This window comes from Pseudophryne corroboree, chromosome 4 (genome assembly GCF_028390025.1).
Source record: "Pseudophryne corroboree isolate aPseCor3 chromosome 4, aPseCor3.hap2, whole genome shotgun sequence".
NCBI classification, from domain to species: domain Eukaryota; kingdom Metazoa; phylum Chordata; class Amphibia; order Anura; family Myobatrachidae; genus Pseudophryne; species Pseudophryne corroboree.
In genome coordinates this window covers 449,124,274-449,148,561 of record NC_086447.1, presented here as the reverse complement: position 1 = coordinate 449,148,561, position 24,288 = coordinate 449,124,274, and the positions used below count along the sequence as shown (strand labels likewise).

The window sequence follows — 24,288 nt, the reverse complement described above, 5'->3', positions numbered from 1 at the left end:
CCTGTTGAACATGGGTACTAATTACTCAGGCCATGGCTTGTTGGATAGGCCTGGCAGAGTCTGCCACCATCCCCTCTTACCTGTCGGCAGCTTTCTCTGCAGCTCAGTACACACAGTCTCTACCTGACTGAGGAAAGTAGGGGGGGGGGGGGGATGGAGTGATCTCACTGATTTTGCCCCTGGCTGAGAGGCTTATGGTGTCTTTGTTCATCAAGCAGTGCTTCTTTGTGGCTCTACAAATACTTTTTTCCCCATTCTGTCCTAAGGGGTCATGGTCAAGCTTCCTATGCTTTGGCCACATCCCTGAAAAGTACCCGAGTCCGGACCACCGCTCTACGGCTCTGATCCCCCTCACACCAATCACAGTGTAATCAACTTTAAATACTATTACAGATCAAGCCCAGTGGAAAAAGGGAAAGCAAGAGCTGCAGAATACTCTGTATTCCCTCCTTCTACGGTGTGCTACCTATCCTCCCGGCATTGTGAAGAGGAGGTCACATGATGTGGAATTTGACTGTTCTTATTCTCTGCTTCATAACAAAAAAAGTAGAGAACATCTGATTCTAAGTTGTGAATATTTGGGTATCCGGTCTTTAGATTGACCTCACTTAGGTTGACAGTCATTAGGTCGACCACTATTGGTCGACATGCATTAGGTCAACATGGTCTTTAGATCGACATGACAAAGGTCGACATGAGGGTTTCGGTTTTTTTAAACTAATTTTTTTAACTTTTTCTTACTTTACTATCCACGTGGACTACGATTGGGAATAGTAACCTGTGCAGAGTGCAGCAGTAGCGGAGCAAGGCAACTTGCCAAAAGCGTGGCAAGCAAAGCGAGTCATGTGAGGGGACACGGTGCATGGTGACCTTTTCCGCGTTGACCTCATGACCGTGTCGATCTAGTCACTGTCGACCAATAGTGGACGTCCTAATAACTGTCTACCTAGTTAGGGTTGACCCATTGATCCACACCCGGATAACGGCATTGCAGCTGCATAGCATCTATGCAGCTGCATTGCCCCAGGGGGTCATTCCGAGTTGATTGCTTGCTAGCAAATTTTAGCAGCCGTGCAAACGCTATGCCACCGCCCACTGGGAGTGTATTTTAGCTTAGCAGAAGTGCAAACGTTTTTATGACAGATCAACTGCAAAAAAAATTTGTGTCGTTTCAGAGTAGCTCAAAACCTACTCAGCGCTTGCGATCACTTCAGACTATTCAGTTCCGGATTTGACGTCACACACCCGCCCAGCGTTCGCCCAGCCATACCTGCATTTTCCCTAGCACGCCTGCATTTTTCCGAACACTCCCTGAAAACGGTCAGTTGCCACCCAGAAACGCCCACTTCATGTCAATCACTCTGCGGCAACCAGTGCGACTGAAATGCATCGCTAGACCCTGTGCAAAACTGCATCGTTTGTTGTGCCCGTACGTCGCGCGTGCGCATTGCACCGCATACATATGCTCAGAACTGCTGTTTTTTTAGCCTGATCGCTACGCTGCGAACAAATGCAGCTAGCGATCAACTCAGAATGACCACCCCAATCCATATTCTTGATCAAAGAGTTGTCGTCATTATCAGTGCATACTTACACAAGCCCTATACCAGGTGCATAAGATGCTTCTAAAAACATGGATCTCTTGTTGCACTCAACACAAGTGGAGATGTGTACAACTCTGATAGTCTTATTTATCAAATAATATTTGTGGTACTGTATATACCCTATAAACATCTATTTTCAGGGGATACCTGCAAATATTAAGCATCTCCATGTTGAAGATATCTGCTGCGGTCCCTCCATTTCCGACAACAACCCCAGCCGCCATAGGTTTCTGTGGCAGTGGCAAACGCTGGATTTCTAGAGGGGGGTTTCCAAATGCAATCCACAATCTCCCCCTACTGTATGCAGAACATTGGAGCAAGTGTGGGAGTCTGAGGGAGCAGTAGAAGATACTAGTACCGACCCTGGAACACATATGTGCACATTATACACTAGATAGTGCATGGAATACAGTATTAATAAATACCACTATGGATGGTCTATAGCATAGACTCATAGTAAAGTGCCTGTCTCTTCTTCCTGGCAGCTACTTTCTGGTCCAGTGCACCGATGGAGCACTCAGAGCCACACATACACAGCAAATTTGGTAAAAGAAGCTGTTACCACTAGGCATGTGCTCTGCTCTGTCCCTTAAACAGCATTTTGTGGCGGCAGCTCTAGAAATAGTATTATGCTATTGTTATCATTTCAGCCGCTGGCCAATAAGAGGGGGGTTTCTGAGCAACCAATCCCTTTTCCCCCAGCCTCTGCGTTTGCCTATGTGTGGGGAAGCAAAACAATTTTTCAGGAAATTTACCAGGAGAGGGTTCTCAACAGCAATGGCTGCTGCACATGTGGTCAGCGTACCGAACATGTGAAGTTGTGCACCAGGCGTCTCAATATAGTAATGAAGGGACCACTGCTGCCATCACTTCAATACTAACACATCACAGGGTAACAGGTGCCCCAGTCCCTGGATGTGATGTTTGATACATCTGGACAGTAAATAATTTTGGTATCCGGTCTTTAGGTCGACAGCACTTAGGTCGAAACTATTTAGGTTGACCACTATTGGTCGACATGCATTAGGTCGACTTGGTCTTTAGGTCGATGTGGTCACTAGGCCGACATGGCAAAGGTCAACACATGAAAAGGTCAACATGAGTTTTTCACATTTTTTTTTCCATTTTTTGAACTTTGTCATACATTACGATCCACGTAGACTACGATTGGGAATAGTAACCTGTGCCGAGTGCAGTGGTAGTTGAGCGAGGCACCTTGCCCGAAGCATGGCGTGAGAAGGGACACGGTGCACTAATTGGGGTTCCCGGTCACTTTATGGTGAAAACAGCACCATTTAAAAAAAAAAACAAGCCTCATGTCAACCTTTTCCATGTCGCCCTAATGACCGTGTCGATCTATTTCAGGTGTCGACCTAGTCACTGTTGACCAATAGTGGAATAGTGGTTGACCTCGCTATGTCAGGGGACATGGTGGAATAATTTGGGTTCCCAGTCACTTTACAAAGAAAACGACACCAAAAAATTTTAAAAACTCATGTCTACCTAATGACTGTGTCAACCGAGTCACTGTCGACCAATGGTGGTCGACTTAATGACTGTCGACCCAACGATCCACACCCATAATTTCTTATTGCCGTTAGTAGTGGCAATAAGATATCACAATTATCTGGTCTGAAACCCAATAATTGATAAAAAAAAATGCCCTGAATCACCCATAGACGGTTGCTCTAGGCTCTGGAGCTTGCGCAGTATGAATACAAGAGAAATCCCTCTGTAAAACTGTATTGGGTTCATCTGTGAATCGGCCCCTGAGTCAGATTGGGAGCAGCCTGCTGAGAGAGGATGCAAGTGGAGGCTTGCCAGGCTGCCTGTTGCCCATCCCTGTCATAAGCAGGCTATTTAGAAAAAAAAATGACTTTTATTTTTCTACTAGAATGCAGAGGAACCGTCAATTGTGCAGTTCCACATATAAGAATTACAACAACAAACAGTTTGCAAAGTAAATAGATGCAAAATGATGTTTGACATCACACACCTGCGAGCCACACACGGTTCCTGGAGATATGAGCAGATGACATGAGTGTATTATAGTTAATATGTGAGAAAACACTTCTGGAGTAAACACAACAATGTGCTAAATGAAACCCCAATTTCCTGAACACAAGACACTATTTCACTGTGTGCGGTGGAGCTGTCGGTATCTTCTGAACCTCACGGTGCGGTCTCTGCATGAGGAGAGCAGCAGTAACTATTTGTAGCATTATATAGTGTACTTGTTATAGGACACCACCTCCCAGATCCTCCTCTGCTCCCTCCTGCGTTGGGTAATAGGAGGAATGAATAAGGCGCCTCCAGACGCGCACACAGCTTCTAGTAATGCAGCAGCTCAGGCAGTTTGCACCGGTGGCTGTGCTGCTCTGCGCCGAGCTGTGCGCAATATGCGCCTCCTTCCAGATCACAGTTCTGCACACTAATGATGTCCATGCTCGCGTAGAGCAAACCAACAGGGACTCTGGCAAGTGCGGCAATCTTCCTCAGGACTGCTATGGAGGGGTGTCGAGGAGACTCACCAAAATCAAGGAGATCCGTGCCAGCCATAGCAATGTACTGTTGCTGGACGGGGGAGACCAGTTCCAGGGAACTATGTGGTTCAATGTTTTCAAAGGCGAAGAGGCGGCGTACTTCATGAACTACTTACAGTACGATGCGATGGTGAGTGGCCAGCTAATTACTGCTCCTAATACACGATGTGGCGAAGTGTTTAATAATTCCGACAGTGATTCTTTCTTGTAACCAACCTGTGACATTGCTATTCCTTATAAAGCCTCTGCATGCAGCATAGGGTGTTCGCATGATGGTATACAGGTATGCCTGCGGGCTATGGCACCATGCAGGATCCGGCGTTCAGGAGAGGAGCTTAGCAGCCTGGTATTCTATATACTGTACAGTAGCTAACGTCTTCCAAGCCAAAATACTTGCACATCATACCTCCCAAATGTCCCTCATTTCCATCAAACGTCATTATTGTGCTTGCGAGCCCCTGATGATGTTTCTAGATTCACTCTCTATAGGGCCCTATTTATCAACCCTTTTTCTGCATACTTTTATGTAACCACACTATGGGGTCTATTCATGCAGCAGTGAAAAGCCCTGTTTTGCGGTAAACAGGGCTTCTCTCTGCTTACCGCAATTCACAGAGCTGGTTACCGTGGAGAAGTCTCTGACTTCTCCAGCGGTACCCCCGCTCTGTGCCTGAATCGCATCACCATACCTTTGTATGGTGAGTGCGATTCATGAAGGTGCGGAAAGCTCTGCTTTCCGCTTCTCCATGGAGTTCAGGTTCGCCATCTCAGGACGGCGTAACCTGAACTGTGGTGCGGAGACATCAGGGAAGCTCAATGCTTCCCTGATCGCTGCTCGGCACCTCGTGCTGGCTCCGCCCCCCGGCCTCCCAGCAACCACTGCGGCCGGCCGGGAGGTCAACACCGTGCGCATGCGCAAAGGGACCGTCGCTGGACCCCGCGCATTGCTGGGAAGGACCGCCGGAGAAGACCTCACCGCGGGAGCCCCAGACACCGCAGCGCATCGTCGGAAGGGTAAGTATACATGAATTGCTACTTATCACGGCTATACATCGCATCGAAGCGATGCGATGTATAGTGATAAGTAGCAATTCTGATTTCGTTTTCTACATGAATAGACCCCTATGTACCAACTGCCTAATGTTTATTTCACATAACTCACCTATTAAAGACTAGCTTACATACAGCAGTTCCCATTGTTAACAAAGCTTTTCAGAGTTTGTCCCCATAACAGTATGCCATCCCATATAACTGCCTTATAACTATAGGGGCATTTTCCCAGGAGCAGGATCTTACAATCGCTCTCCCACGACCTCTGTCTGGCTCTGGGATTGACACTGTTTGTGCACATGCTCTGTGGCCGTTTCTTATGCTGGGTACACACTGGCCGATATAACGATATATTGCTGGCCCGTCGGCCAGTGTGTACCAACGATATGTCTGTGAACGCCGTCGTTCACAGACATATCGCGTCGGCTCTGCACCACACACTATGACCAATATATCTACAGATATATTGGTGCATCGTTGTGTGCATACAGGTGGTCAGCCGACCACCCGTACACATGCTGCGCAGCAGCCAGCAGTGATTGACGGCTGAACTGGGCGGGCGCATGTAAATGCCCGTCCAGTTCGTGACGTCAGTCAGCACAACACAGTGCCTTATCCGGCTTTAGATATATCTGCAGATCCATTGATCTGCAGATATATCTGCCAGTGTTTTCCCAGCATAACAAGAAATGTTTTGAAAATATGAAAGTCTCGTCCAGTGTGCTGGGGATTTTCTGGCTACCGCTGTATCTGGGAGTTACATTTAGGGATTTGGGGGTCTATTCAGGAAAAAACGAAAAATGAATTGTTCCGATGTAAAGCTGTAATAAGTAGCAATTCATGTATACTAATCTATCCAGTGACCAGCAGTGTGGTGTTCTCCAGGCGGTCCCCTCTCCGTTGTGCAGTTAGCCGGCGAGTCCGTCAGCGCATGCGCCTCTGGCTGACCTCCCAGGAAGTTGCAGGGGCTGCTGGGAGGTGAGGGGGGCAGAACCAGCACGGGTACCGGACAGAAAGCAGGGATGCTCAATCTGTCTCCGCAGTGATGTTCAGGTTGCGTCATCCTGGGATGGCAAACCTGAACTCCATGGAGAAGCAGAAAACAGAGCTTGCTGTTCCTTCATAAATCACACTCACCCTACAAAAGTATGCTGATGCGATTCAGGCACGGAGCAGAGGTGCCGCTGGAGAAGTCAGGGACTTCTCCACGGTAACCTGCTCTGTAAATAGCACGGAGCAGATAAAAGTTCTGTTTAATGCAAAGCATGGCTTTTCTCTGCTTTATGAATAGACTCCATATTCATGAACAAAAAATGAATTGTTACTTATCACTATATATCACATCAGTTCAATGTGATAAACACAAGCTTTGGCAGTGGTGTTACAAGGGGGGTGCGGCACGCACCCATGTGTCACCCGCCGAGGATGACACCCAGGTGTCAGCTGTCGAAGGTGCAGGCTCCTGCTCAGTGACAGTGACATTACGTGCAGCAACCTGGCTCCTTCCTCCCTGTAGAAGTCAGCACTGCAGGAAAAAAACTGTCTTCGGGGGCAGCCTGTAACTCCCAGACCCCCAGAGTGACGAAAACGGGGGTCAGGTCACCTAGCCATGCCCCTCCCATAAAGCCATGCCCCTTTGCACCCACAGCTGCACCGGGTGTGCTCCAGGTGAGCGACACCTCTGGCTTTGGTAAGTAGCAATTCATGTCTACTCACCTTTCCAGCAATGGAAACCGGTATGCAGGGCTCCAGTGGTGACGTCTTCAGCTGCGGTCCCCTCTACGTGTAATGGAGTCAGCCGGCGGGTCCCTTCTGTGCATGCACATCAGCTAAGCTCCCAGGAGGTTGTAGGGGCTGCTGATGCAGGGGGCTGAGCTAGTGCCGGGTGCCAGGCAGAGAGCCGCGGAGCAATGAGCTTCCTTGCCCGTTTCGCACTGCAGTTCAGGTTGTGCCATGCTGAGATGGCGAATCTGAACACCATGGAAAAGTGGAAAGCAGAGATTTTAGTTCCTTCATGAATCTCACTCACCATACAAAATAATGGTGATGCGATTAGGGCACGGAGTGAGGGTGCTGCTCTAAAAGTCAGGAAGTTCTCCACGATAACCCGCTCTGTGAATAGCCCAAAGCAGAGAAAAGCCTTATTTTCTGCAAAACAGAGCTTTTCTCTGCTTTAAGAATAGACTCCTTAGTACTTAGAGGAGAAATGTTAAATTATTAACACATAGGCCCTGTTGTCTTAAATGTACAAAATTATTTTGTTTTGTAAAAATATCGGGACCTTAACAAATCACATTTTCCAAGTCTTCATGCAGAATCACAAGTGAATTCATTAGAACCATGTTTGGATATTTCAAACTATTTTAGTCTATAAGGAATATACCTTTGCACCGACATGGAGTATGGAAATATGCTCCATTAGGGTTCCCTGAGGACTGGAGTTGGGAAAGTAGAAAAGCTTAAGGTTCAAATCTGCATTATACTTTCATGAGGGGTTACTACGTTGCAGTATTTATACAGTGACTAATGTATTGTCTGTGGTGTTTCCCACTTCACTATTTATTTTATTTATTTGTATATATCCTGAAATTGAAAGTGCACAAATGATGATGTCAATTCAGACCATTAACTTTTCCAAAGTGTTGCTAATTATTGTATATTTTGTAAGGTTTTTAAAAAATATTCTGGGGCTTTTGGATGTGTGAGAACCCTAAAGAGTGGATTTGGTTCATCCCTATATTTTTGCCAAAAGCTGAATATCTGTTTTCTGTTCTGCCCTGTATAAAGGGTTTCCTAATTAGAGTGCACAGAAAGGACTTGGGGGCCCATTTATCATGTATGGCATATTGAATGCGACCTGGGCGGCATCTTACCAACCAGGATCGCATTGCAATATGCGATCCTATCATCTGGATGTAACATTCAGCACGTGCAGGGACAGAGGCCCCAAAAGAAACCTGTCCCTGTGATGTGCTCAGATGGCTGCTGGGGGATGGGGTCGTCGCATGTGCGGTCACCTTCTGCCCAACCACAAGTGCGCTGGGCTATCACCGTTTCATATGCAGTAGCCCCGGGGACCAATATCAGGAATGCTTTGCATTCCGGATATTGGTAAATTTGGCAGCATCGCATTACCCATAGAAACCTATTTATGGGGGATGCGGTTGCCAGTAACAATGGAGGGATCTCAGCAGGTACATACATTCAGGAGATACCTATTTGCAGCTAACCCTGAAAAACATGTGTATTCGGGCATGTAGCTGCAAATATACTTTGATAAATGGGCCCCTTGGTGATATCATACCTCTGTTTGTTCATGAATGTGCAGTTGTTATGACCAGAATAAGGATGGTGGCTTCTATGGCAGATGTAAAAGTTTATATATTCAGTAAAGTGGAGATGGGCAAACTTTTGTGTCCCCAGCTAAAAGCCCTTTCAATTTTACCTATATTCAAGAATTTGATTTTGTTTTATGGGGCAAGATATTTAAATGTGCCTAATATGCGTTGTTGAGTCCCTGCTGGGTTGAAGCAGAGTACCCATGTGCAGAGGTCCGTCATGCATGTACATTAGTCAGTGTTAGGCTGCTGGCATCACAGCAGACACCACAGAGGAGGACTGGTAAGCCATTTTAAATACTGGTAGCATGTTTGGTAGAGGTGTGGTTCATAGGGTCGATCACACTTAGGTTGACAGACACTAGGTCGACCACTATTGGTCAACAGTGACTAAGTTGACACATAAAATAGGTTGGCACCAGCATTAAGTCGACATGAGACATGAGCAAGGTCAACCTGACAAAAGGTCGACATGAGTTTTTTTATAAAAATGTGGTTTTGCTTTCTTCATAAAGTGACCAGGAACCCCAATTAGTGCACCATATCCCCTCGCTATGCTTTGGGCAAGGTTCCTTGCTCTGCTACTGCTGCGCTTGGCACAGGTTACCATCATAGTCCACGTGGATTGTAAAGTATGAAAAAGTTAAAAAAAAAAAAAAATTGTGAAAAACTCATGTCGGTCTTTTGTCATGTTGACCTTGTACATGTCGACCTAGTGACCATGTCGACATAGTGCATGTCGACCAATAGTGGTTGACCTAATTGTGGTCGACCTAGAGACCGGATACCATTTGGTAGTATCACAGTGATACTGAATGAAATATGCTGCCGACATACAGTATTGTAATATATATTTTTTCTTTTTTGGTGAATGTGAACAAAAAAATGCTGATGCATGTGATGAACATGCAAACTCCACACAGATAGGGCCCTGGTCAGGAACTGAACTCATGACCTCGGCACTGTGAGGCCGCAATGCTAACAACTGCTCTGTCCTGCTGCCTATGATATTTTCTATACAGATGACAATATTGCAACATAGATACACACTTATCTGCAGTATTGACTCTTGTAGTTAATGCATTTATGATATTAGATATTAAAAAGAGACTTTATATTTCCAGTCAGACAGAGGATCTTACAGTACATACCAAAGTTCATCACTTAATAGTTCAAGGTAAATGAGTTACAATTGACTTTATTTACAATGGCATGAATATATTACAGTCAAACCTGGGTAAGTGGGAAACCTCTACTGCTGAGACTAATTGTCAGGTTCCGGCATTTTTACACCAAAAAACCTCTGACCTCTTTAACCGAGACTGATTTTTCTAGATTATCAGGAATAATCACCTCTATAACTGAGATGATTTCTGTTAGGATCTCTATAAGAGAGATTAGTGCAGTTTATTAACCTCTATAAATGAGACGACCGTCTTTAGAACTTCTGTAGCTGGGATTAGTACAGGTTTTGACAAGTCTCTACTTCTGATCAGTGATGTCAGAAGGGACACTGAACCCAAGCATGCACATATTGTACTGTACATATTTTTATTTAGCATTTAGGCACCTCTAAAAGTGAAACAAGTACTGTTTGAACCTGCATAAGTGAGAACCTCTATAATACCCCTTTTCCACTAAAAGCACGGGTCGCACACGGCTGCGACCCGTGCTACAGCCCCTTTTGAACAGCACTCACCAACCCGGCATATTGCCGCGTTGGTGACGGTACTACTGATGCGGCAGGGGCGGCGCTGGGAGATCACATGGTCTCCCAGCGCCGCCCTCCCTATACACTGTGAATGGGAGCCGTGTCGCCTCGACACGGCACCCGTTCACACTAGACAGCTAGCCGGGTTGAACACGTGTTCAACCCGGCTACCTACCCGGGTAGGATTCCCGGATCACTTGATTCGGGAATTTGCCGAGGAACCCTTTTCCACTAGGGCAAAACACGGGTAAATGCACGCCCCCGCGCATTTAACCGTGTTTCTAAGAGCTAGTGGAAAAGGGGTATAAGTGAGACAATCATCTCTTGAACCTGGATAAGTGAGAAACCGGATGCGAGATACGTTAAGTAAGACTAAAGGTGCTGTCCCCTGAGATCCCACCTAACCAGGTTTGACTGTAAAAATATTTTGCTAATTATGCCCCTTTCTCTCACTGAACCCTCAGATTGCTAGTTCTAATACACTAGTGCTGATGTGAAAACTATGTGTAAAATAAAGCAAATGTATATTATATGTAGTTTTATAAAATGTAATAAATCAGTAGTTGAGGTGTATTCTTGGACATAGCATATCCTTGACTGCCATCAGAAATTGTGGAGCCTGGGACTTACAAAATAGGCAGGCCAAACCACCCATCACATGACCAGACTATTGTAGCCTATGGGGCAAATGCAGACAATGGGCGGGATGTACTAATGTACATCGCCGCCCTGCGCCACGATGCTGATCGCATATGTACTTACATATGCGATCATCATTGCGGAGGACAGCTCTTCCGATAAGAGTTGTCCTCCGCGATGCACAGCGGCAGCCTGACTTCCGGGATTCGGCCCCAGGAGTCAGTCTGCGCATGCGCAGGGTGACGGGGGTGGCCGCAGGCATGCTGTGAGGGATCCGATCGGAGAGAAGCCCATAGGCTTCTATGGACTATCGCCAGCTAAAGCTGGCGAACCCCGCCACGGCGCTGACCTGCCGGCCGGGGGATGGTACATCAGGAAAATGCGGTAAACAGGGGGTTTACCGCATTTTCCGCTTAGCACATCCCGCCCGATGACCCATAACTGCATGTTGCCTTTGCTTCTAGATAAATGAAGTCTGGCAGGCAGCGGAGGGGTTATTGTGTGAGTGCAGGTCCCAGCAGTGCAGGCAGCACGCAGGGTGAAGAAATACCCGGGCTCTGTCAGCAGCAGCTTTGACTCTGAGACAGGGAAGGAGGCAGCAAGTATATTGGAGGTTGCCAGCGGAAGGATGCCAGCACCCAGCTGCAGCACTACGGACCATCTAGAAGTGCCACTACAGCATGCGGCATGTGTGAGGGAGGGGAGAGTAGGGGAGGAAGCAGCCAGCACATCTCACTGCAAAATATGGGACCAACTATAGACGGCAACAGGGCTGCTATTAGACTGGCAAAATAGGTAGGGTCAGGGGTGTGTTCCTCTCTCTGACCGTTTCCAAAACTCCAGTCCCTGCAGTCTCCCCCTGATGGCGGCACTGAGCATATGGCATAATGTTTATAAATAGACTAAGGCCCTGTATCCACACATTAGAAAGCAGCTCCTAATAAGAGTTTGCTCTCAGACTTATGTGCCATAGGGGCATATATATCGCTATCCGCATCTCAGCTGCAGATGGGATGTGTCAGGGTGTTTTTGGCAAAAAAATCCATGTGCGTCGGAGAGATTTGCAGGCATACGGCTTTTTCGCAAACTGTTTTTTTACATCTGATATTTGCTACATTCTTGCAATGTATTAAAATATTGCAATTCGAATGTGGACATATTTATTACATTCCATGAATGCACCGCCAGCTAAATTTGATTCTCCAATTTCCCATTAGTACATTGATGTGATTCTAAAACAATGTGGAAAGGCTATCAAAACATTATTTTAGTAAAGATAATATTAAAAATATGCCCAATAGTGTACAAGGTACTGATAGATAACACACGTGAAAACCAAAGCCCATGTCAAATGTGACTTAGAGCACTTGCTCATCAGAAAGTTCATGTGTAGATAGATCCCTTTGTTTACATAGATTGAACTATCAGCATTTGGTGTTTCGGAAACACCCTTGCAAAGTCTGTGTGTTAATCTTTTTGGAAAAAAAGACATCATTCTTGCTAATGTAATAAGAAAAATACATTGTATTGAAGTTTTGGTTGCCTGCCAAGTGCTGCTGCAATGACTATGGAAGGCAGGGAATGTGAGACCTCTGATTATTTTATGAAACTGGATTGTTACATATCTGCTGAACTCTCCAAAGCAGTGGTTCCCATACTCAGTGCTCAGGACACTCTAATACCCCTTTCACACAGCCATAAATTTCCCGGGTTAAAACACATGAACGCGCATCAACCCGGGAAATTTCTTGGTGTGAAAGAGTACATGGACAAAAACCCGGGATTTCTGTCCCTGCATTTCAACCCTGCAATCGACCAGGGTTGGTCCCGGGATGATCCCTGGACCCTGGACAGTGTGAATGGTGCAGGGACATGTCCCACCTTCCCGGGTTGCCTCTGCTGATGCTGATTGGCTATTCAGGGCACTTCCTGGTCTTGTGGTTTTTCTGAGACGCCCATTTTCAGAAAATGCAGGGCCATCCCGGGTTCAGTATGAAAGGTGCAGAGACGGGATGTCTCGGCAAAAAATGCTGGTGTGAATGGTGCCAACCCGGGAATGTCCCTGCATGAGCCCGTGGCAGAATTCCCGGGTTTTGTCCCTGCATTTCTGGTGTGAAAGGGGTATTACAGTACAGGTTTTAAAATAAGTTGAGCTTGTAAAACCCTGCTCCAAGGGTTCTGTTTACATGTAAGAAGGGGTTATAAGCTGCATTCTATATTTTTCAAAAAGTGGTAAGCTCAGCTTGCCAGGACCACTTACGCCCTCTATAGATAAAAATTATAATGCGCAGGCCAGGGCAGCAACTAGGTGTGTGCCTGCAGTGCCTGGCACATATGCATTGCATATGAACTGTGGGCAAAGAACCGCGGGCAACACTGGCAGTTCTGCACTGTGTGGCAGTGGCGGTATGTAGCTAATTGGCACCTATGTGCAATTCAATGCATTCCTGATGTTGTTACTTGCAGCTAACATAATCTTTTGATTGCTGTAGCCCATTGTAGCTTATAGGCTACAGATTGTGGGAAGAAATTCTGGCTTCGTTCCTCGGAACCCTCTGCCCAAAATGGCCTCAGTGCATTGCTTAACCATGCATGCAAAGGACCCCTGGCCGCCCGCAGAGCACATCGCAGGGATGGGCTCTTTTTGGAGCCCTGGACAGGTGCCGGGTGATACATACACCAGAAGGGATGGCATATTGCAGTGCGAACCTGGGCAGTATGATCCTGCCCAGATTGCATTCAACATGTGATCCTTGATAAATGGGCCCCTTTTTGCTCGCACATACTTTTCTTACAGGACATACTTATCTACTCTCCCGGAGGATGCAAGAGACTCCCATGTAGGGAGGCCAATCCCGGGCCATTTTTTCAATCCCAAGTATCAGGATTGAAAAATGGTCAATCCTGGGATTCCCAGAATACCTGGGATTGGCTTTTATCTATGTGGCCGCCACCCGTATACCATGGGCAGATGGGAAACTTCATATTCTCTCCCCCAGCGGTGGCTGACGGCGCAGAGTGACCTCTCGCTACATGTCACGCTGCGCTGGGGAGCTGGACGGAGGAAGCCAGGCAGCGTCTGAGCATCCTGAGGATGCTCAATGCTGATCCCTCAGTCCCCGGGATTGGACCTTCCAATCCCGGGATTGAACCCCGGATGTTTTGGGGCCTAAATCCCGGGATCCCGCCGATCCCGGGACTGGCCTCCCTTCTCCCATGCTCTGCCCACTTCCAGTAGTGCAGCAACGTAAAGTCAACAAATATAATACAGGATCACTGAGTACTGAATCAACTTACAACTACATCAAGCTGCACCCTCACCCCTGCTGTTTGTCCCATTCAGTCTGTGATGATACAATAATGTTGAGTGCTTATTCTGTGTATTTGCAGTAGCTGTTGTGTATTGTGCCTATGTTCTGATACCGAGGCTGCGTTTTCGTACAGCGGGCGATCAGGTCTAAACTGCGCATGTGTATGCACCGCAATATGCAGGCACGTTGCACGGGTACAAAGTGGATCGCCACTCAGCGATGGGTTTGTGCAAAGGATCCATTCGCACGGGCGTTCGCAAGGAGATTGACAAGAAGAAGGCGTTTGTGGGTGGCAACTGACCATTTTCTGGGAGTGGTTGGAAAAACACAGGCGTGTCCATGCGTTTGCAGGGAGGGTTCCTGACATCAATTCTGGTCCCGGACAGGCTGAAGTGATCACAGCGGCTGAGTAAGTCCTGAGCTGCGCAGAGACTGCACAAAATCGGTTTGTACAGCTCTGCTACACATGAGTTCGCACACTTGCACAGCTAAAATACACTACCTTGTGGGCGGCGACTACCTGATCGCAGCAGTGCAAAAATCGCTTGCTAGCGATCAGGTCTGAATTAGGCCCATTGTTATTATGAAATGTTTGTGTATAGCTGTTATGTGCTGCCGACACTTTGTCACACCTTTATAAATAAATAATACCACTGTATCATAGCAAACAGATCATGACAAAACCCCTTTCAAACTGATACATTTTATTGGTTCAAGTTCAAAATATGGAACCCCCTGGGTTAGCATAACTAAACTGCTTCAGAACTTCATTAAACTTGTTTAGAACATTAAATTGTGTACCCTCACGGGCTTGCGTCGCTCGCCACAAGTTACTATTCCCAATAGCTGTCCGTGTGGATAATAGTAGTAGTAGTAGCAGCAGTGTTCTGAAGCAGTTTAGTTATGCTAGTCCAGGGCGTCCCATGTTCAAAACTTGAGCCCATTTTATTTAATAAATATATCTACCTTTCCTTTGTTACCTCTCCCCTTTTCTACCTTACAGTATGTGGTATTTTATGTGAGGGTTCTTAGAATCAGGTTTCCTCTCAGATGCATTGCTACAGCGCAACCACATGTGTCTTTCATTTTCTGTGTCTGCAAAAGGAAATATTTCATGTAAACCAAAATGAGATTTGCATTTTATACAGTTGGTTCTGGTATCCTTCTAAAAGTATTATACATTTTTAATAGCACAGAATACTAGCATCATCTGTGACCTATATATTTGCAATATACAGTATAATGACACAGGGGCGGAACTACTGGAGGGGCAGGCAGTGCATTGCACTGGGGCCCCGCCGCACTCAAGGGCCCACAGCCGCCGGCCGGCATTACATGAATGAGTCACAATGACTCATTGTATGTCATGCCGCAGCCGCACACCAGCGCTCCCGTGACCCGCCCGTCATAAGGAACGATTCTGGCCACCCGCACACGAAGGAGGGAGGAGGGTCCGTCCCTCCCTCCCTCATATACAAACAGGTCACAGTCTCTCAGTGAAGGAGAGAGCCGCAGCAGCGCTTTGTTACTGGTGGAGGCGCTGCTGCTGCTGCTCCTCTGCTTCACTATAGGCTGTCTCTGAGAACAGCCTATAGGGAAGCAGAGGGGCAGCAGCAGCAGCGCCTCCACCAGTAACACAGCGCTGCTGCGGCTCCCTCCTTCACCTCCCTCCTCCTTCTTCTCTACTGCCCGGGAAGCTGCACCGAGGAGCCTGAGCCAACAGAGAGGGTAAGTCTAATTCTTCCTTCTTTCTTTCTTTCTTTCTTTCTTTCTTTCTTTCTTTCTTTCTTTCTTTCTGTCTCTTTCTTTTTTTATTTGTTGGGACTGCCTGCCGCAATGTGTAAAAAGGGGGGACTGCCTGCCGCTATGTATAAAAATGGGGAATCTGCCTGCCGCAATGTAAAAAATGGGGAATCTGCCTGCCGCAATGTAAAAATGGGGAATCTGCCTGCCGCAATGTAAAAATGGGGAATCTGCCTGCCGCAATGTAAAAATGGGGAATCTGCCTGCCGCAATGTAAAAATGGGGAATCTGCCTGCCGCAATGTAAAAATGGGGAATCTGCCTGCCGCAATGTAATAATGGGGAATCTGCCTGCCGCAATGTGTAAAAATGGGGAATCTGCCTGCCGCAATGTAAAAATGGGGAATCTGCCTGCCGCAATGTGTAAAAATGGGGAATCTGCCTGCCGCTATGTATAAAAATGGGGAATCTGCCTACCGCTATGTATAAAAATGGGGAATCTGCCTGCCGCTATGTGTAAAAAGGTAGAATCTGCCTGCCGTAATGTGTAAAAAGGGCACGCTATCTGCCGTTATGTGTAAAAGTGTATGGTGTCTGCCGTAATGTGTAAAATGGGGACGCTGTCTGCCGTAATGTGTAAAATGGGGACGCTGTCTGCCGTAATGTGTAAAAAGTGCACGCTGTCTGCCGCTATGTGTAACGAGGGCACGCTGTCTGCCGCTATGTGTAACGAGGGCACGCTGTCTGCCATTGTGTAAAAAGTGTATGCTGTCTGCCGCTATGTGTAACGAGGGCACGCTGTCTGCCGTTATGTGTAAAAAGTGCACGCTGTCTGCCGTTATGTGTAAAAAGGGGAATCTGTTCGCTGTAAGGAGTAAAAGGGTCTCTACCTGGTGTAGTGGTGCTACTGTGCGGCGTAATTTGAAGAATGGAGACTACTGTGCACCGTTTTATGAATTGGTATTATTTTGTGGACACACCCCTTCCCCACGAAGCCACGCCACTATGTATTTTTGCGCGCGCCTACGGCGCGCAATGCCCATGGGGTGAACTTGGATTGGATGGGGGGGGGGGGGGGCCAAAGCATTTTGTTGCACCTGGGCCCACCGCTTGCTTGTTCCGCCACTGTAATGACATATGGAGATATTTGAGTATATCCTTTGATCTTTCCTTCATACCTAGGGAAGATGTAATATTGTGGCACATAATGTGCAGCTAAAGTTCTTATTGCTTTGCTATCCACTCACCAGCCACAACATTAATACCCCCTGCCGAGGGACGCAGACAGCTCTGCCGGGCCCCAGTACAGGGAGGGGGCAAGGCCAATGTGGAGGAGGTGTAGCCAGACCACTCCTTATAAAATATTTTACAAATTATATTTAACCTGCGGCGGCGAGGTGTGTAGGTGTGATCGCTTCCCAGTGCTGGACTGGGGAGAGAGGCTACTGCAGCAGCAATCAGCTCTTTCTCCCTGCACTACAGCTCTGTGCAACGGGCAAGGGGGGGGGGGGGGCAGCGTGACCTAAGCCCCTGCTGTGCCCCTCCAGCAGGCTCGGGCCCAGGTAAAGAGTACCCGCTCCACCCCCTATATGATGCCAGGACCCAACCCCATGTGCTCCAGAAAACCTGATATGAAGCACCAATCACCTATATTAACACCATGGGCCCATCTGCACAGATGTATCAATTATCGCATGCAGGGACAGAGGTGAGAGAAAGCTGTGTCCCTGCGAGGTCATGAAAAATACCCCAATTACGTGCTGTGCATGCGCCGCCTGATATCGCCACCCACTACCACAGCTGCCAGCAACCCTCCCGTCATGACGACCATCCCCAATCCTGATCACACTCACCAACATCCGGGGATCGATAATCGGTGCTCCTGGAGGGCTGCTGGTCAACGGTGCTCCTTGCTCCTGTGACATCCGGTGCTGTAAAGTGAGCTGCCGCTTTGCAGCATCACTTTACTGCACTGGGGGTCACAGGAGCAGCAGGGAGCCCTGATGACCGGCAGCCCGCACAGGAGCACCGATCCCTGGGTAGGTAAGTGTAAGAGTAGGTAAATAATAATTTTTTTTTGTTTAACTGGCATCACCTTGGACACACATAGCTGATCACACTGCCGGGTCCTTGCACAGTTTTCTCTGCCCCATCATGTCATCGGCCCTTATGGCATTTGCCAGATAGCCAGTCTGGCTGTGGAGACCGTATATAACTGCCATGTAAATAAATGGAAAACTAATTCACATCGAAAGATGACTGGTATCCATTGTTATAATAATCTATTTCTGTTCACTATTTAATCTACCTAATGTACTCATACTTAGGGGCATATTTATTACAATTCATATTTGTTATATAACCTAAATTCACACTGTGAAATCAATATTTTTATGCAAATATATCTGTGTGTCTTGCCAGGTGATGGCTCTAATAAACCCACCCTGGGGAAGAGCTGGAAGGAGGCTTCCTGCTTCCTGCTTTGGGTCTCAAAGGCACATGTGCGACTATCAGCCGCTGTATGCGTTATCAGGGCAGAAAAGGAAGGATCTGGATGATCTCCCTCCAGTACAATTTGTGATATAGTAGCTCCTAGCTCATACTAGACTCCTTGGTCTAATATGCTACTTTTCATGCAGTTGAATTGTAATGTAATTAAATATATGGATTGTTTACAGTGGCCTGAATTTTAGTTTTTTATGAATTATGATATAATGAAAACTTTATATACTCAAACACCAATTCTGAAAGCAGCATGATACATAGTTGTGAAAGAAAACACACCTGTTAAGTTAGAAAAGATTCATGGGACAGAGTTGTAAGTAGTGTCTTAGGGGTCTATTCATGAAGCATTGATAAGAGTGGAGAAGTTGCCCATGGCAGCCAATCAGCTGCTCCGTACCATTGTATAGTATGCAAATTATAAATGTTACTTCAATGCTGATTGGTTACATGGACAACTTCTCCACTGGCTCACTTCTCCACACTTTTCATTGCTTCATGAATAGACCCCTTAGGGAGAGATTTATCAAAACTTGGCGATAGAGAAACTACCAACCAGTCAGCTTCTAAGTACTATTTTAAAGGCTGTATTTAAAAATGATAGGAACTGATTGGTTGGTACTTTATCTCTCTCCAAGCTTTGATAAAGCTCCCCCTTAGTCTTGGTGTATGTTAAGATCATGGAGTGTAATGTATTTTCTCGCTGCACACTCTGGTTGCCTCAGGAATAATGGTGTTTTCTTAACTCCCTAGACATGATTCATTTGCTGAAACCATTGACAACTGTTGTGAACAGAAGAACAGGTTGATGTTTATTTGCATGTGTGAAATAACCTCACTGAGGAAAGTCCCTAGAAAGAGACTTGTGCATGTGGTCTCAATCACTTTAGGCAACAGGAGCTGGCTTTACAGTTGTCATCCTATGAGGAAAAGCATTACATAAGGGAAGATGAAAAGCAAAGGGCGTCCGGAGGAGTGACAGATGCAGTTGAATGGACAGTGAAGTTGTGGTGTCAAGATTTTAGCCAGAAAGTATAACTGATATCTATGACTATAAAAGTCTTTAAATGCTGTGGATTTGTGTGCGATTGGTGCACACTTCTGATTGTGGGGATGTATGGGTCGGTTGCAGAGAAGGGGTTTACTGGGTTGCAGCTGCCTGTGTGTATATAGCAAGGAGAGCTTAAGGGAGTGGTTGTTATTTAAGTTAAAGCATGGAGTTCCCTGGACTCTTGGTTTCTAGGTTTTATCGTGGAAAACAATCAATCTTGAACTTAGGGGCCCATTTCTTAATAAATATGTGCAGCTTATTTCCAAACACACCTGTTTTTTTTTGGAAGGTGCAACTGCAAATATTTAGTATCACACCCATGTATAAAGCCGCAGGAGGAGAAAATGTGTGGTCAGTAGATTGTGCATTACAGGAATCGCGCTATTACTGTGAACACATTACAGGGACAGGCTCCTCTCAGAGTCCATGTTCCTGCAGGTGTAGAGTAATACGTGCCGGTATAATCACATCCTGCAATGTAATTCTGGTGCTCATTTTGTGCCCAGATCATATTGCATGTGCGATTATTGATAAATAATATATATTTCTTTTCTACATAGGTGCCCATTTTTTATTGTATTTTCCTGTTCTGTTGCTGCTTTTGTCTATTGCCTGTCTTATCTCTTAACTCCCTTTCCTTTTCTGCCTTTAATTGTTCCCCCTTTTTTACCTTTTGAGCCTTGTTTTTATATTTCTTCTGCATCTTTCCTGTCATCAAGTCCTAGAGGCAATAGCTGTGTCACACTGCACTGCTGTTTGGTGCACGGCTGTGCAGCATAATGTATGACAGTCATAGTGGTACTTATCTGCCATCAAATTGTATGTTACTGCAACTCAGACTGGGCAGGAAAGCCAGCTTAAACCCCTTCCCACCTGCCATGAGTTCACTCAGACTGTCATGCCCAGCAGAGGCTGAACTACCGGCAGTGCAAGCAGTGCGTTGCACTGGGGCCCGCCTCTGTCCAGGGGCCCAAGCATGTAATGAGTCAAACTGACTCATTACATGCCGCTGTGCGCTGCGGGCAACCGCTGCCCGCAGCGCACAGCTGCCCGGAGAGGAGAGGAGCAGCGGCACTGACGGGGGAAGGAGGAGGAGGGAGGTGAAGGAGGGAGCCGCAGCAGCGCTTTGTTACTGGTGGAGGCACTGCTGCTGCTGCCCCTCTGCTTCACTATAGGCTGTCTTCCGAGAACAGCCTATAGGGAAGCAGAGGGGCAGCAGCAGCAGCGCCTCCACCAGTAACAAAGCGCTGCTGCGGCTCCCTTCTTTACCTCCGTCCTCCACTTCCTCTACTGCCCGGGAATCGTCTGACGCGGCTGCACCGAGGAGCCTGAGCCGGCGGAGAGGGTAAGTATAATTCTTCTTTCTTTCTTTTTCTCTTTTTCTTTCTCTTTCTTTCTTTCTTTCTTGGGCCTGCCTGCTGTTATGTGTAAAAATGGGGGACTGCCTGCCGCTATGTGTAAAAAGGGGAATCAGCCAGCCGCAATGTGTAAAAAGGGGGGACTGCCTGACGTAATGTGTAAAAAGGGGGAATCAGCCTGCCGCAATGTGTAAAAAGGGGGGACTGCCTGGCGTAATGTGTAAAAAGGGGGAATCAGCCTGCCGCAATGTGTAAAAATGGGGGACTGCCTGCCGCTATGTGTAAAAAGGGGTAATCTGCCTGCCGCTATGTGTAAAAAGGGGTAATCTGCCTTCCGCAATGTGTAAAAATGGGGAATCTGCCTGCCGTAATGTGTAAAAATGGGGACGCTGTCTGCCGTAATGTGTAACAAGGGCACGCTGTCTGCCGTAATGTGTAAAAAGGGGACGCTGTCTGCCGTTATGTGTTAAAAGGGGATGCTGTCTGCCGTAATGTGTAACAAGGGCACGCTGTCTGCCGTTATGTGTAAAAAGTGTACGCTGTCTGCCGCTATGTGTAACAAGGGCACGCGGTCTGCAATATGTGTAAAAAGGGCACGCTGTCTGCCGTTATGTGTAAAAATGGCACGCTGTCTGCCGTTATGTGTAAAAAGGGCACGCTGTCTGCCGTTATGTGTAAAAAGGGCACGCTGTCTGCCGTTATGTGTAAAAAGTGCACGCTGTCTGCTGTAATGTGTAAAAAGAGGAATCTGTCCGCTGTAAGGTGTAAAAGGGTCTCTACCTGGTGTAGTGGTGCTACTGTGCGGCGTAATTTGAACAATGGAGACTACTGTGTACCGTTTTATGAATTGGTATTATTTTGTGGCCACACCCCTTCCCCACGAAGCCACGCCACTATGTATTTTTGCGCGCGCCTACGGCGCGCACTGCCCCTGTTTAGCATGCAGGGGTGGGGCTTCGATGCCGTTTCTTGCACACAGTGCTAAAATGTCTAGTTACGGCACTGTTGCTAGGTATCCATTTCTCTGGCCCTGAGCAGGTCCCCCTCACCAGATCCACTCCAGGGGTGAGGGGGTGGACTTGGATGGGATGTGTGTGTAACCTCCATCCACATAATGGGAGTTACAGGAAAAAAGCAGAGTACATATACAGTATGTACTGTATAATATAAAATAAGAATTTACTCGCCGGTAATTCTATTTCTCGTAGTCCGTAGTGGATGCTGGGAACTCCGTAAGGACCATGGGGAATAGCGGGCTCCGAAGGAGGCTGGGCACTCTAGAAAGATTTATGACTACCTGGTGTGCACTGGCTCCTCCCACTATGACCCTCCTCCAAGCCTCAGTTAGGACACTGTGCCCGGACGAGCAGACATAATAAGGAAGGATTTAGAATCCTGGGTAAGACTCTTACCAGCCACACCAATCACACCGTACAACTCGTGATACTATATCCAGTTTGACAGTATGAAAACAACTGAGCCTCTCAACAGATGGCTCAACAATAACCCTTTAGTTAACAATAACTATTTACAAGTATTGCAGACAATCCGCACTTGGGATGGGCGCCCAGCATCCACTACGGACTACGAGAAATAGAATTACCGGTGAGTAAATTCTTATTTTCTCTAACGTCCTAGTGGATGCTGGGAACTCCGTAAGGACCATAGGGATTATACCAAAGCTCCCAAACGGGCGGGAGAGTGCGGATGACTCTGTAGCACCGAATGAGAGAACTCCAGGTCCTCCTCAGCCAGGGTATCAAATTTGTAGAATTTTGCAAACGTGTTTGCCCCTGACCAAGTAGCTGCTCGGCAAAGTTGTAAAGCCGAGACCCCTTGGGCATCCGCCCAAGATGAGCCCACCTTCCTTGTGGAATGGGCATTTACAGATTTTGGCTGTGGTATGCCTGCCACAGAATGTGCAAGCTGAATTGTACTACAAATCCAGCGAGCAATAGACTGCTTAGAAGCAGGAGCACCCAGCTTGTTAGGTGCATACAGGATAAACAGCGAGTCAGAGTTTCTGACTCCAGCCGTCCTGGAAACATATATTTTCAGGGCCCTGACAACGTCTAGCAACTTGGAGTCCTCCAATTCACTAGTAGCCGCCGGCACCACAATAGGCTGGTTCAGGTGAAACGCTGACACCACCTTAGGAAGAAATTGGGGACGAGTCCTCAATTCTGCCCTATCCATATGGAAAATCAGATAAGGGCTTTTACATGATAAAGCCGCCAATTCTGACACTCGCCTGGCTGAAGCCAAGGCCAATAACATGACCACTTTCCACGTGAGATATTTTAGATCCACGGTTTTTAGTGGCTCAAACCAATGTGATTTTAAGAAAACTCAACACCACGTTGAGATCCCAAGGTGCCACAGGGGGCACAAACGGGGGCTGAATATGCAGCACTCCTTTCACAACGCCTGAACTTCAGGAACTGAAGCTAATTCTTTTTGAAAGAAAATCGACAGAGCCGAAATCTGTACTTTAATGGAGCCTAGACTTAGGCCCATATTCACTCCTGCTTGCAGGAAATGTAGAAATCGACCTAGTGGAAATTCCTCTGTTGGGGCCTTTTTGGCCTCGCACCATGCAACATATTTCCGCCACATGCGGTGATAATGCTTTGCCGTAACATCTTTCCTGGCTTTAATAAGCGCAGGAATGACTTCTTCCGGAATACCCTTTTCCTTCAGGATCCGGCGCTCAATCGCCATGCCGTCAAACGCAGCCGCGGTAAGTCTTGGAACAGACAGGGCCCCTGCTGAAGCAGGTCCTGTCTGAGCGGCAGAGGCCATGGGTCCTCTGATATCATTTCCTGAAGTTCCGGGTACCAAGCCCTTCTTGGCCAATCCGGAACCACGAGTATCGTTCTTACTCCTCGCCATCTTATTATTCTCAGTACCTTTGGTATGAGAGGCAGAGTAGGGAACACATAAACCGACTGGTACACCCACGGTGTCACTAGAGCGTCCACAGCTATCGCCTGAGGGTCCCTTGACCTGGCGCAATATCTCTTTAGCTTTTTGTTGAGGCGGGACGCCATCATGTCCACCTGTGGCCTTTCCCAACGGTTTACCAACAGCAGGAAGACTTCTGGGTGAAGTCCCGACTCTCCCGGGTGTAGGTCGTGTCTGCTGAGGAAGTCTGCTTCCCAGTTGTCCACTCCCGGAATGAACACTGCTGACAGTGCTAGTACGTGATTTTCCGCCCATCGGAGAATCCTTGTGGCTTCTGCCATTGCCATCCTGCTTCTTGTGCCGCCCTGTCGGGTCACATGGGCGACTGCCGTGATGTTGTCTGACTGTATCAGTACCGACTGGTTTTGAAGCAGGGGTCTTGCCTGACTTAGGGCATTGTAAATGGCCCTCAGTTCCAGAATTTATATGTAGGGAAGTCTCCTGACTTGACCATAGGCCCTGGAAGTTTCTTCCC

At 47.2% G+C, this 24,288-nt stretch overlaps 1 protein-coding gene across 1 annotated transcript in view; it reads left to right on the top strand.

Moving 5' to 3' along the window:
• The first annotated feature begins 3,861 nt into the window (after positions 1 to 3,861).
• Positions 3,862 to 24,288, top strand: part of NT5E (5'-nucleotidase ecto) — a 211,609-nt gene continuing 191,182 nt past the window's right edge. The window contains exon 1 of the mRNA XM_063916966.1: positions 3,862 to 4,277. Within this exon, the coding sequence (XP_063773036.1) occupies positions 3,942 to 4,277 (336 nt within the window). The 5' untranslated portion in view covers positions 3,862 to 3,941. The remainder of the gene's footprint in view (positions 4,278 to 24,288) is intronic.